Below are 11,736 nucleotides of genomic sequence, written 5' to 3'. Positions count from 1 at the left end.
ATGCCCGTTGTAAAATACCCCAGGGCTACAGAGCCTCTTTGGCATGAATGGGACAGGAAAGCACAGAAATGTGGATTAAGACACACAGTCTATGCTGTAAATGGGGATCAGTATACTGGAGAATGGCTGGACAATTTGAAACATGGTAAGAGATCATTCACAGAAAAAGTACCGATTTAGCTGTCTTTACAAAAGTTAGTAGGGACAGAGAGCAGCCAGTTCTATGTGCATTCATTCATGTATGGCTAGACACATATCATAGAATCATAGAATCAAGAAGGCTGGAAGAGACCTCAAAGATCATCGAGTCCAACCTGTCACCCTAAACCTCATGACTATCTAAGCCATGGCACCAAGTGCCATGTCCAGTCCCCTCTTGAACACCTCCAGGGATGGTGACTCCACCACCTCCCTGGGCAGCACATTCCAATGGCCAACCACTCTCTCTGTGAAGAACTTTCTCCTCACCTCCAGCCTAAACCTCCCCTGGCACAGCTTGAGACTGTGTCCTCTTGTTCTGGTGCTGGTTGCCTGGGAGAAGAGACCAACCCCCTCCTGGCTACAACCTCCCTTCAGGTAGTTGTAGACAGCAATGAGGTCACCCCTGAGCCTCCTCTTCTCCAGGCTAAACAGTCCCAGCTCCCTCAGCCTCTCCTCATAGGGCTTGTGCTCAAGGCCTCTCCCCAGCCTCGTTGCCCTTCTCTGGACATGCTCCAGCAATTCAACATCTTTCCTAAACTGAGGGGCCCAGAACTGGACACAGTACTCAAGGTGTGGCCTAACCAGTGCTGTGTACAGGGGTACAATGACCTCCCTGCTCCTGCTGGCCAAACTATGCCTGATGCAGGCCAGGATGCCATTGGCTCTCTTGGCCACCTGGGCACACTGCTGGCTCATGTCATATATGTCTTTGAGATATATATATAAAAAATGCAGAAATGTGATCAAACATTTCTAATAGATAATTTTGAGGAGCTTTTGCACGCTGTCAAGGGCAGTTATCTGAAATACCTGGACTACAGATGTTTAAAGTCCCCTGCAAACACAGCAAACTGCAGCCAGCTCCACTCATTGGGGTGTGCCCTGGCTGCACAGGCCCTGCACAGGCCCTGCACAGGCCCTTGCAGCTCCCTCAGCCTCTGGCTTGGCTTCAGGAATATTCTTTTATTCTTGAGCTGTGGCAGGTGCTGAAGGAGACAGAGCAGGGGAAGGAGACCCTGCTGGAGCCCTGAGCAGCCAGAGCAGGACAGGAATGTTTAAAAGCAGTAAACTGAATTTTGAAAATATTTAAGTGCATTCAAGCAAAGCCCACACAGGAAGCACCTAATCAAGATTAACAATGCATTAACAAAGCTGAACAAAATCCCAGACACAACCCTGCCTTGGAGGAGGGAGTGTTGCCTCGCCTGGAATGGAGCCCTGAAAACCTTTTTCCTAACAACCCCAATGTTCTCCCTGTAATTCCTCTTGTTTATTAAACAGGTAAAGGCACCCAGTTGTGGAAACGCTCCAGAGCTATTTATAGTGGTGACTGGAAGTTTGGGAAGCGGGATGGTTATGGCTCATACAGCATTTTTGACCCTGTAACCAAGGAATACAAGAAGGTGTATACAGGCTGGTGGAAAAACGACCAAAAGTGCGTAAGTGATGTCCTGCCCCTGCTGGCAGCGAGGAAACTGTGCCCCAAAACACAGGGAGGAGTTGGGTGACACGTGCAAAAAGATCACATAAAATACTGAGCTTTCCCCTGCTGAGGCTGAATTGCAGGGGTCTGGGGAAACAAATAGGTGATACAAGAAAATGAAAGCAAGAGCAAAAGCTCTGGTGTTTAAGCCCTCTCCCCCTGCCCTTCCCAACCTCTCTGCTCTTTTCTCACTTTATGTCAGATGCTGCAGGAGCTGCACCATGTCCCGTGACTGGCCATAGGGAAGCAGCAGCGTGACTCTGGGCCAAAGCTATAGGAACAGATGTTTTTCCAGTCTTGGGATCATTTTAAATCTTAATTGAAACCTGCAAAAAGCCCAGGAAGCTTCAGGAATAAAAAAATCATTGTTCCTAAAAAGCCAAGCATGGCTGAGTACACCCCTTCACCCATGTCTCCTCACTGGAAACTGACCTATCCCACTCATCCACTGGTGACTGAGCTAGGTCCTGACCTCCCACCAGCTGCTACAGAGAAGTGATCACTGACTGGACTCACCTGCAGCTCTGCCAAGCACGATGAGAGGTTTCATATCCCACATCTTAATCCTCCCCACTCATCCCATTCATCCCTCTCATCCTTGAAGCCGTTGCAGGAACCTGTGTTATAAGCAGTGCAGAAAAATGTAGCTTCTGCTGGTAGTTTTACAGCATATTAGACAAATAACATCAGTTCTTTTGGAAATTAAGCCTGTCACATAAATCACTGGTTTGTCTAAACGGAACATAAAAAGCAAGTCATCTGGTAAAAACGACTGCAATCTTATGTGCAATCTTATGCAATCCTTATAGGAACCTTTTCTCATCTGCCAGTGGAAACATTGTGCTTGCCTTTGTGTCTGCTCTTAAATTGAATTAATAGCCTCTTGTGCTTCTAACTGGCATGCGGCTCTGTGGCTCCACTCTCTTGGAGGATGTGTTTTGGGTGACTGAGCTTTGGTGAAAGGTTTATAATGACATTTAAACCACTGGGGTGGTTTTGTTCTCCTACAGAAACCTCCCCTTTACATCCATGTGGTTTAATAAAACTAATGCTCACAAAAATCAATTATTTCCAGAACTGACGTTACCTTTTTGTCCAGAGAAAACTTACTGCTTTATACATTAAGTTGCAAAACTCATTAGTAATATGTAAATATTTATTACTGGTATCACTTCCCAGTATAGGGGGTAACTCTGGACTTCTCTTAATGGAAAACACACATGTAAGACAAACACCTCCTAGGGTCCCTGACTTTCATGTCCACAGTGGTTCTACATTCAGAAGTTCACCAACGAAATCACCAGTGGCATCAAATCTAAAGAGAAAAAGCAAAAAGCAGAGACAGTTCCAACATGTGAGCATTCCTGTACTGTGAAGGTGATACCTCCTGTCCCAGGGATCCTGGCCCAGTGCCCAACTGCAGGAAGTTGCATGTGGCATTGCTGCCTGCACCCTCTGGTTACACTGCAGGCAGCCTTCAGGACTGCCTTTAGTTTCTTGACAGGTGGAAGGAGGCAAGGCAAGGAGCTGTTTAGGACATTACCTCTTTTATGGTTAGCATCACTTAGAAACCTGTCTGCCCCAGGGCAGGGGAAGAAGATGTCCATCTTGGACACACTGGGCTGTAGGAAGCATCATCAGAGTTAAAAGGCATAAAATCCCCACATTGAGAGACAGCTCTTTTTAATGCTGCCTATCCTCAGGCAGGTTTATATTCTAGTAAAACCCATTTTTAACTAAATATTGGCTGCAATTATGCCAGCAATAACACACTGAGATATAAAACTGAGGTTTTGTTGTGGGAGTAAAACATTTGCCAAAAAAAAAAACCAAAACCCCACACCATCACCTCTCCTTTCCTTCAACACATGAACAGCACTGAGCTGGGCAGCCAGCAGCCATGTGTAAGAGTAGTAATCAGAATGTGCATCAAGGCAATCATGTCCCCACATCCAACATCTACCTCTTTCACTACAGAGCCTCCTAACCAGCCAGCTCTATTCCCCTCCAGGGCTACGGGACGACGCTCTGCCCCCGTGGGGAGCGCTACGAGGGGGAGTGGAGCGGAGGGCTGCGCAGCGGCTGGGGACGGATGTGCTACCAGGACGGCTCCATCTACGATGGACAGTGGCTGCAGGACCAGCCCCATGGGCAGGGCATGCTGCGGCTGCGTAAGTACCAGCCAGACCCAACACTGCCTCTGCCTTACCCCCGCAAGGTATTTAGGCTTTAGGTTCTGCTCTCCAGGTGCTTCTGCTGTCCATCAGCCTTGGGTCAGGGTTGTGGCTGATACCCTGCTTCATCCCTCCCCTCCTTGCTTGGGGCTGGAGGCAGCTCGAGCTGTGCAAGTGTCAGTGTTGTGCTGCTCAGGGCCACACGCATGAAAGCTTGTTTTTGCTGTGATTTACATGTAAATGACAGGGATGGTTAGGGTTGGAGATAATAAACTGTTGGGTCAGAGAAGAGCAAATCTCCTTTCAAGCCGGGCACTTTGCCAGACACACTTTCAAACTGCTGCATACCGAAGAGGAGTCCAATTTCCATCACAGGAAAAAAAAAAAAGACAAGTTTCCTTTTTGTGTTCACTCAATCCCCTCGCTTTCTTCCGACACTGGCTCACATGGAGTGAACACAGAGATTTCATTAGTACACAATCCCTTCCCAGAAATAACACCAAACACATCACAGATTGGGAATGTTGGGGGCAATCTGAGTGTAAAAATAGAAATAAGGATTTCCCCCCCCCTTAATTTGCCTAGAGTTTAACACATTTTCCCCTGAAGCCAAGACTCCTATTCCTTTGCAGTACAAGGTAATTCATTCCAGGACCATTTGAAAAAATATTATCTCCATATTATTATTAATTTTTTTTTTTTTTGCCTGAAAGTGATCTCAAGGCTAGTAATTAGCTAAGCAAAACAGCCAGGAGGAACAAGCATGACCTTCACTACACATCAGATGCATGACTGCGCTCCCTGCTGACTGTAAAGTCACTTTGGACTAATAGCTCATCCAGATGAAATCAGCATCCACTTCCAAGGGTAACTTCTTCCATAGATTCTCTTCTCTCCCATCAAAGTCAGCATCAGTGTTGTGAACTGATGGCCCCTGGGGGCTGAGCCATGGCTGCTGCACCGTTTCAGAGCCCTCTTGCCTCCACCCTAGGCTGCAATCAATCAGGAGACGGATTCCTTTTGGTTAAAATTAGCCAGGGCAATTATTTCATACCCACAAGCTTAATGTATTCGCTTCAGTTGCTGGAAGTGTGCCCACGTGCCGGCAGCTTTGCGATGGTGAAAGAAAAGGAGTTCTTCAGTGGAGGTCACGATGAGCTGCAGCTCAAGATTAAATTGCTTGTAGTGGCAGTGTGCCCAGTAAGGGTGAGCTTGGCTGGGAGCTCCACACAGATTCGCCACCCAGAGGCTGCTGAATGGCGTCTAAGCCAGAGCATTGCATGTCTGCAGACGATCTGCGGTGAGCAGCACAGCCTCTGAGATGCTCTGGGAGGAGAGCAGATAGGAGCAGCTGGGCACCATGGTGCAGCCAGGGCATTTGATGCCCCCTGCATCACAGCCAGGTCTGTGATTTCGGTGTTTTCCGAGATGTTGGCAGATGGAGAGCAGAAGCTGAGCTGCTCCCACCAGTGGATAGGAGAGGCAGGTATTGCAGGTGAGCACACAACCAGATGCAAGCTGAAGATAACCACCACCATGGCTCCAACCTGTAAACCTCTTCAGGCTGAAGAGCCTGGCAACCATACTCCAAAGCATTTTTTTTTTCTGTCTTTCCTTGCAGCATTCTGACAGTTCCCAGCTCCCTCTGCAGTACCTGGCATTTTGACCACCTTTTGCCATGAGGAATGGCAAGCTCTTCTGAGACTCAAAGATACTCCACTAAGTAACTTGGCCAGCAATCCCTGTGGTTTCTTGTTTAGAAACACAGTATCTGGGAAGAAAAGGACAAGAGAGAACTCTCCTAGAGAGAGCAGGGTGCCTTAGATGTATCCCAGCCCAACCCATGATGGGTAGGAGGCCCCCTCTCAGCCAGCATCCCTGGATGAAGCTGCTTTCTTCTCCTTGCAGCTCTTCTTTCCCTCTTGGTGATGGATGGATGGATGGATTCCTGGAGAGCAGCTCAGAGCTCAAAAAAAAACTCTCTTGACTTGCAGCAAAACACCATGAGTTGCAGTACAGCTGGAAAAACAGTGTGTAACTGATCGCCTGAGCTGTTCAAACATTCACAGCAATTCTTGCCCTGTAATTCATTCAGGAAAAACATAACTACAAGTATTATTTGAAATCAAGATTATTTTGACTGGACAACGATCAGTGCTACTGCTCCTTGCCCAGACAAGCAAAGTTCTTCAAGCCAGAGATCCTGCATGATTTGTTGCAGTGTCAAATCCAAAACTTGTGTCCTGTAATTTTTTATGTTGTGAAGAATGACTAAGCCACTAGTCTTACCCCAGGTTCACTCACTCCACATACCAGAGGAAATTAACATCACCACAAGAAGAAAGCAGATGAACACAGTTCTTGTGCCATGGGGTCAAACACAGGCTCCTCCTGCAGCTTTTTCTCCCTCTGCAGCACAGCAAACACATATGCATAACATCATGCTGCAGCCCCCTCGATGTTACTAACAGGGGCCAACGAGATTATTTCCTGGGTTTGCTCTGTTGATTGGTTTTGTTTGTAGCCTCTTAATGAAATGGTGTAGATTTCATGGTCTGTTCATTTCATTTACTTGCAGCAAATGAAAATCGATATGAAGGAGGCTGGAAAGATGGAAAGAAGCATGGCCATGGGAAATTCTTCTACTTGGATAAGGGACAGCTGTTTGAAGGTATCTGGGCAGCAGATATACCAAAGTGTGGCATCCTGATTGACTTTGGCAGAGATGAGGCTCCTGTTCCTCCCCAGTATCCAATCCCAAAGGTAATAACTGCTTGGACGTTTTGGGTTTGCTAGGGATGTTTGCTCTCCTCAGCACTTGGGGCAGCTCTCCAGGTAGCATTTCACTCTCCAAGAGATTACCCTATGGTGTTCCCAGCTCATGGGGTGTGTGCTTGAAGCCTATTGGCCAGCAGTGTCCTAAATAGCCCCTAGGGACAAGTGGCCCTTCCAGCCCCAGCTGGAGCCTCCTAATCACCCACATCTGAAAAAATGCAGTTCTCATGCACCAAAACTGCTTAGAGACCTGAGACAGCACAAAGGAAACAGGGACAATAGAGGGAGAGACAATAGTGGGATTTGTTTCAAAACCAGGTGCTTTCAGTGAGCCAAACTACTAAAGCTGACCAGACCCCAGCAAAAGCCCAGCAGGTGCAGTGCTAACACCAGCTACTACCTTCACCCTGAGGCAAAAGCTTATCCATACCCAGCAGCCCCATGGGTGGAAGGATGTGTGTAACTTCGACCTTACCCCAAGGTGAGCAAATGGATGTCTGAGGGCCAGCATTCTTAGATTAGACAGTAGGAAGAAATTCTTCCTCCTGAGGGTGGTGAGGCACTGGAACAGGTTGCCCAGAGAACTTATGGAGGCTCCAACCCTGCAAGTGTTCAAAGCCAGGCTGGATGATGCCTTGAGCAACCTGGTCCAGTAGGAGGTGTCCCTACCCATGGCAGAGGAGCTGGAACTAAGTATTTTTTAAGGTCCCTTCCAAACCAAACCATTATGTGATGATTCTATAATCCTCCATTTGCTTTTTCCCTTAAGGCTGACACAGGCTGTGGAGGAAGAGCCAGTCCTTATTCCCCTCCTAAAGACTTGGTGAGATGCACAATGGTGCACATGGACACATTGGGCCATCAGCCTGGCAGCTGCTGGGTCCTCGCACAACACTTTGGTGCAGGAGGACAGGAAAGGCTGTCTTCAGCTCTGTGTTCTCAGAGGACAGGGAATGGGGATCAGTGGGGAACATACGACTCCAAGTGACACAGCTGGTCAGAAGTCTCAGCTTGGATCCCCAGGGGCTGTGTTGCTTAGATGAAACACAAAGGCTTTGTGTTTCCAAGGGACAGTTAGTGCAGAATAGGGGTGGGGAAGGTCCTTTTTGCTTAGAGCTGAGTGGATCCACGCTGGATAACCACAGCATGCTGTGTTACTCTGGTAACACAGGGAATAGCACAGATCCACATCAGGAAAAGCTGCCTTTCCTCCTTTGCTCCAGGGAAAGCTTGCTGCAAATGGCACTGGGTACACACAGCCTACCAAAACTGACAGCTGCAACATATTTGCTTCCCTTATTTTCAAACCTGGTTTCTGTAGTAAGGGTTCTCGGAGCAGACATTTTGACAAGCCAGTTAATCCTGGATTAGGCACACCCACAGCAGTGCAGAATCAGAAGCACTAAATACTCGCCAGGAAAAAAAAAAAAAAAAAGAACAACAATAACAATCTGTGTCTTGCAAAGAGTGAAAGGAGCACAGCTTCTGTGGCTGAAAATATTTACCTCATCAGGTCTGTCAGAGGTCACCCAAGAACAGCCCCAACAAGCCAGCCCAGCAGCCTGGGAGGACTTGCCCTTTCACTGAGGCAGGATGTTCATGCTTGGCTGTTTATTTAACTCCCTAAAGTCCAAGTTATGGCCCAAATGTCTTCTGCTCTATGAGCAAAAAGCAAGCATCAGCTTTCACTGCTGTTATTGCAGTGAAGAGATTTACTCATCTCAGAATACGAAGGAAGTAAAAGAGGGAAAAAAAAAAAACACTTCAGATTTTCATAAACCTTTTGAGAAAGGTAGATGATGGGTGAGCATTAGAAGCTGCCAAAGCTAGAGATGGACTAAACAGCCAGCTTTCAGCAAGAGCCTAATGGTGAAGACCTGAGTTTTGGCACAGGGGAAGCATCACCATGTGCCTTCACTAGGCAGGCAAAAGCAACAAACGGTGGGGAAGCACAGGACAGAGAATGTCTGAAAACTAGAAAGCAGTTACGAGTTTTGAAGGAATCGTTTGTAGATGATAGGGCTGCATCAAAGCAGAATTTGAACATAATTGCAGAGACGGGGGAAGAGACAACATAGTGCACTCAGGATATTCGCTGTTTGAATTACTGAAGGAAGCCAAAGCTTCAGAAAGCATAATGAGAAACAGACTGGACATCTTCTGCCCCAGAGAACACCACGCACATGAGCCCCCCAGAGAGCATAAGGGCCATAAAGCAGGTCAGGGTGAGGTAAGTTCTTGGCAGAGCTTGGGCATTCCCTTCAAGAACCTGTACCCAGCTGAATGTGGGTTGCACATCTCCAGATTCCTGCTTTCTTATCACCTGTGGGTGACTGGAATTACCTTTTAAATCTACTGGTGAGGCCCAACATGCTACAAATCAGAGCCAGTTTTGCCCAAGAACGTGTTTTGTTAGAGGAGACTCAGACCACACAGAACTATTTTTAGGAGATGATGTTCAAACACTAATAGAAGTAGGGAAGTGCAGTGATGTTTCTAAACCAGCAACTGAAAGGCTACAATAGAAACTCAAGTCCTGGTGCACACGAGATTCTCCATCAATGCTGGAGTAACTCAAGATCTAGAAAACCTTAAGATTCTTCAATTACACTGCTGACTGGTTTGCATTCTTTTTATTTAGGTGGAACTAGCTGATCCAGATGGTGTTTTAGCAGAAGCCCAGACGATGTTTGACGACAGTCCTAATTAATAACAGAATATTGAAGGAAAAAAGAAAGATGCAAGATAAGACCATGATCTTGGGTTACTTACTTTCACATGCACACTGTGGCTGCTCACGTGTGCTCCACTCTGCAGGTGGCTTTGCTTAGATGCATCCTCCAACACCCCATTATTTTTGAAAAAGGCAAAAAATAAGGAAAAACCACAAGCAGCAAAATGCCATTAGGCAATGGCCTCGCCCAGCAAATCTGGCCTATTGCTCCTGTGAAGAAATCACCCTCCTGTTAGGTACAAAGTCTTTCCCAGAAGCAGCAGCAGAGTTTCTGTTATATCCTGCAATAGCAAAGCTCTGGAAAAGTCTGATTGTCCCCTCCCACCCTCCTCTACCTTAGTCCAATGCCTACCTGTGACCCAAGATGGCTTCTGAATTTAGAACAGATCATGTTTCAATTAATATTTTTTATTTCCTTGCTCTGTGCATTTCCTGTAACACGATGCTAATTCTCCTCCCTAATCCTCAGGAACACAGAGACCAGATCTCACCCCAGCTCTGCTCCTTGGCCAGCCCACATGCCCCAGCCCAGCACTGGTAAAAACCAAACTGTGGGCCAGTGGGTCATTAGTGCATCCTTGACTCCTGGTGTTTTCTAGGCTGGAAGATAACCTACTTCTCTATTTAAGCACTTGGAGAGATTAACAATACAACATGCTCAGTCCCATGATTTCAGCAGTGCTGACAGGAGAAAAGCACATCAGCCTACATATTCCTTATACCTGTGTGAACAGGAAACTTTATCTTCATGACTGAAATGAGCAACTGAAGATCTTTCAGAGATCCCCAGAAACACAGAGATAGGATTAGCACAACACAGCTGAAGAGATGAGGGACAGAGACAATAAGCATACTGTAGACCTCTAGATAACAAATAATCAGCAACAATTGGGTATATTTTATTTCATTAAAGTATTTTATAACTAAATAAGTAATATACAGTAACCAATGTTTAAAATGCTTGAGGTAAATGCAGAATACCATTAGTATAAATAAGGGATTAAAAAAAAAAAATCCTAAGTGCACTCTTCATGTTTCGATTGTCTGGTTACTGCCCCAGCACACAGTTAGGAGACTGTGCCCAGGGTGTAACTTTCATAAGCATTTCCACAGGAGGAAAATAAGAGAAATACACTCAATATCATGGCTTAAAGTGCAGAAAATAGCCAGAAAGCAGCTGTAGTAACAGTGCCATTAGCTCAGAACCTACCAGCTTGAGAAAGTTAAAAATAAGATTGTCCCACTAGCTTCTAATTCTGTACTTCTGAAACAAAACAATAAAACACCTCCCACACTTCTCTGTCACTTTGAAAGAGCCACAAAAGAGATAGTCAGCTACTGATCTAGGACAGCAAGTCATTTTACAAAATAAACATGGAAAAGGTATTTTCTGAACTTCCATTCAAATGGCCACTAACTTTTAATTACACAGTCTATGGACAGAAGCATCACAGCACCCTTTCAACCATTTGCTCTAGTGTGAGCATTGAGTCAGGTTTTCATCCTTTACTGGGGGTTTTTAAGTCTTTTTCCCAAGCCAGGACTCATACTCCAGTACAGGATGGGAAAAATACATTTTGTGCCTACTACCAAAGTTTTGTGTTTTGGAATGCTGCTTCATTAATGCCTGTACTAACACACTCCTTCCAGTGTTCCATGAACAAACACCTGTGAGACTGAGTCACGATTCTCACCATCAGCAGATTTACATCAGCAATAGAATATATTTAAAGCATAACATAATGGCAGAGCAAAAGAAAATCCAGTTTGGCCTCTGTAGGCTAGGACTTGTGAAAACAGCAAGTGAAAAGCTGCTTTCTGCCTGTGAACTGAGGACACTGATAGGAAAAAAAAAAAGCGCTAACAGCAAGAGCCCAGTAGATTTGGTTGTGGTTTTTTTTTTTTTTTTTTTTTTTAGTTATGTTTCAGAAGACAAACACCACAGGTAACCTTGTCAACACCTTCCACTGCGGTGGTGCTGACATGAGAAATCAGTCCCCGTGGCTTCATGAGGCTCCTTCAGTAGTAAACACGCTCTGCCACCCTTACTCTAAATACAGACACATCCAGCAGTTTGTAGGTATGTCACCAGTCCCAGACTGGTGAGAGTTAGAAGGGACCTCTGGAGATCATCTAGTCCAACCCTCCTGCCAAAGTAGGGTTACACCCAGAGCAGGTTACTCAGGATCACAATGTCCAGGCAGGGTTGGAATTTCTCCAGAGAAGGAGACTCCACAAGCTCTCTGGACAGCCTGCTTCAGGGCTCCAGCACCTGTCTGGACAACCTGAGACGGAGGCTGGGTGTGAGACCACACTCCATCCAGGCTCAGTCAGGTACAGCTGCTCAGTATTGGTCACACCTGTCTCAT

At 46.2% G+C, this 11,736-nt stretch overlaps 1 protein-coding gene across 1 annotated transcript; it reads left to right on the top strand.

The window, feature by feature from the left end:
* On the top strand, positions 1-9,343 carry MORN3 (MORN repeat containing 3). Its single transcript, XM_054392867.1, has 5 exons — positions 1-145; positions 1,483-1,640; positions 3,696-3,855; positions 6,437-6,621; positions 9,275-9,343. Exons 1-5 carry the CDS (start codon positions 1-3, stop codon positions 9,341-9,343), a joined length of 717 nt encoding a protein of 238 aa, XP_054248842.1.
* Positions 9,344-11,736: the final 2,393 nt, after the last annotated feature.

Source organism: Indicator indicator, chromosome 26 (genome assembly GCF_027791375.1).
Source record: "Indicator indicator isolate 239-I01 chromosome 26, UM_Iind_1.1, whole genome shotgun sequence".
NCBI lineage: Eukaryota > Metazoa > Chordata > Aves > Piciformes > Indicatoridae > Indicator > Indicator indicator.
The sequence above is the reverse complement of the archived record's forward strand: the minus strand, read 5'-3'. Positions and strand labels throughout refer to the sequence as shown.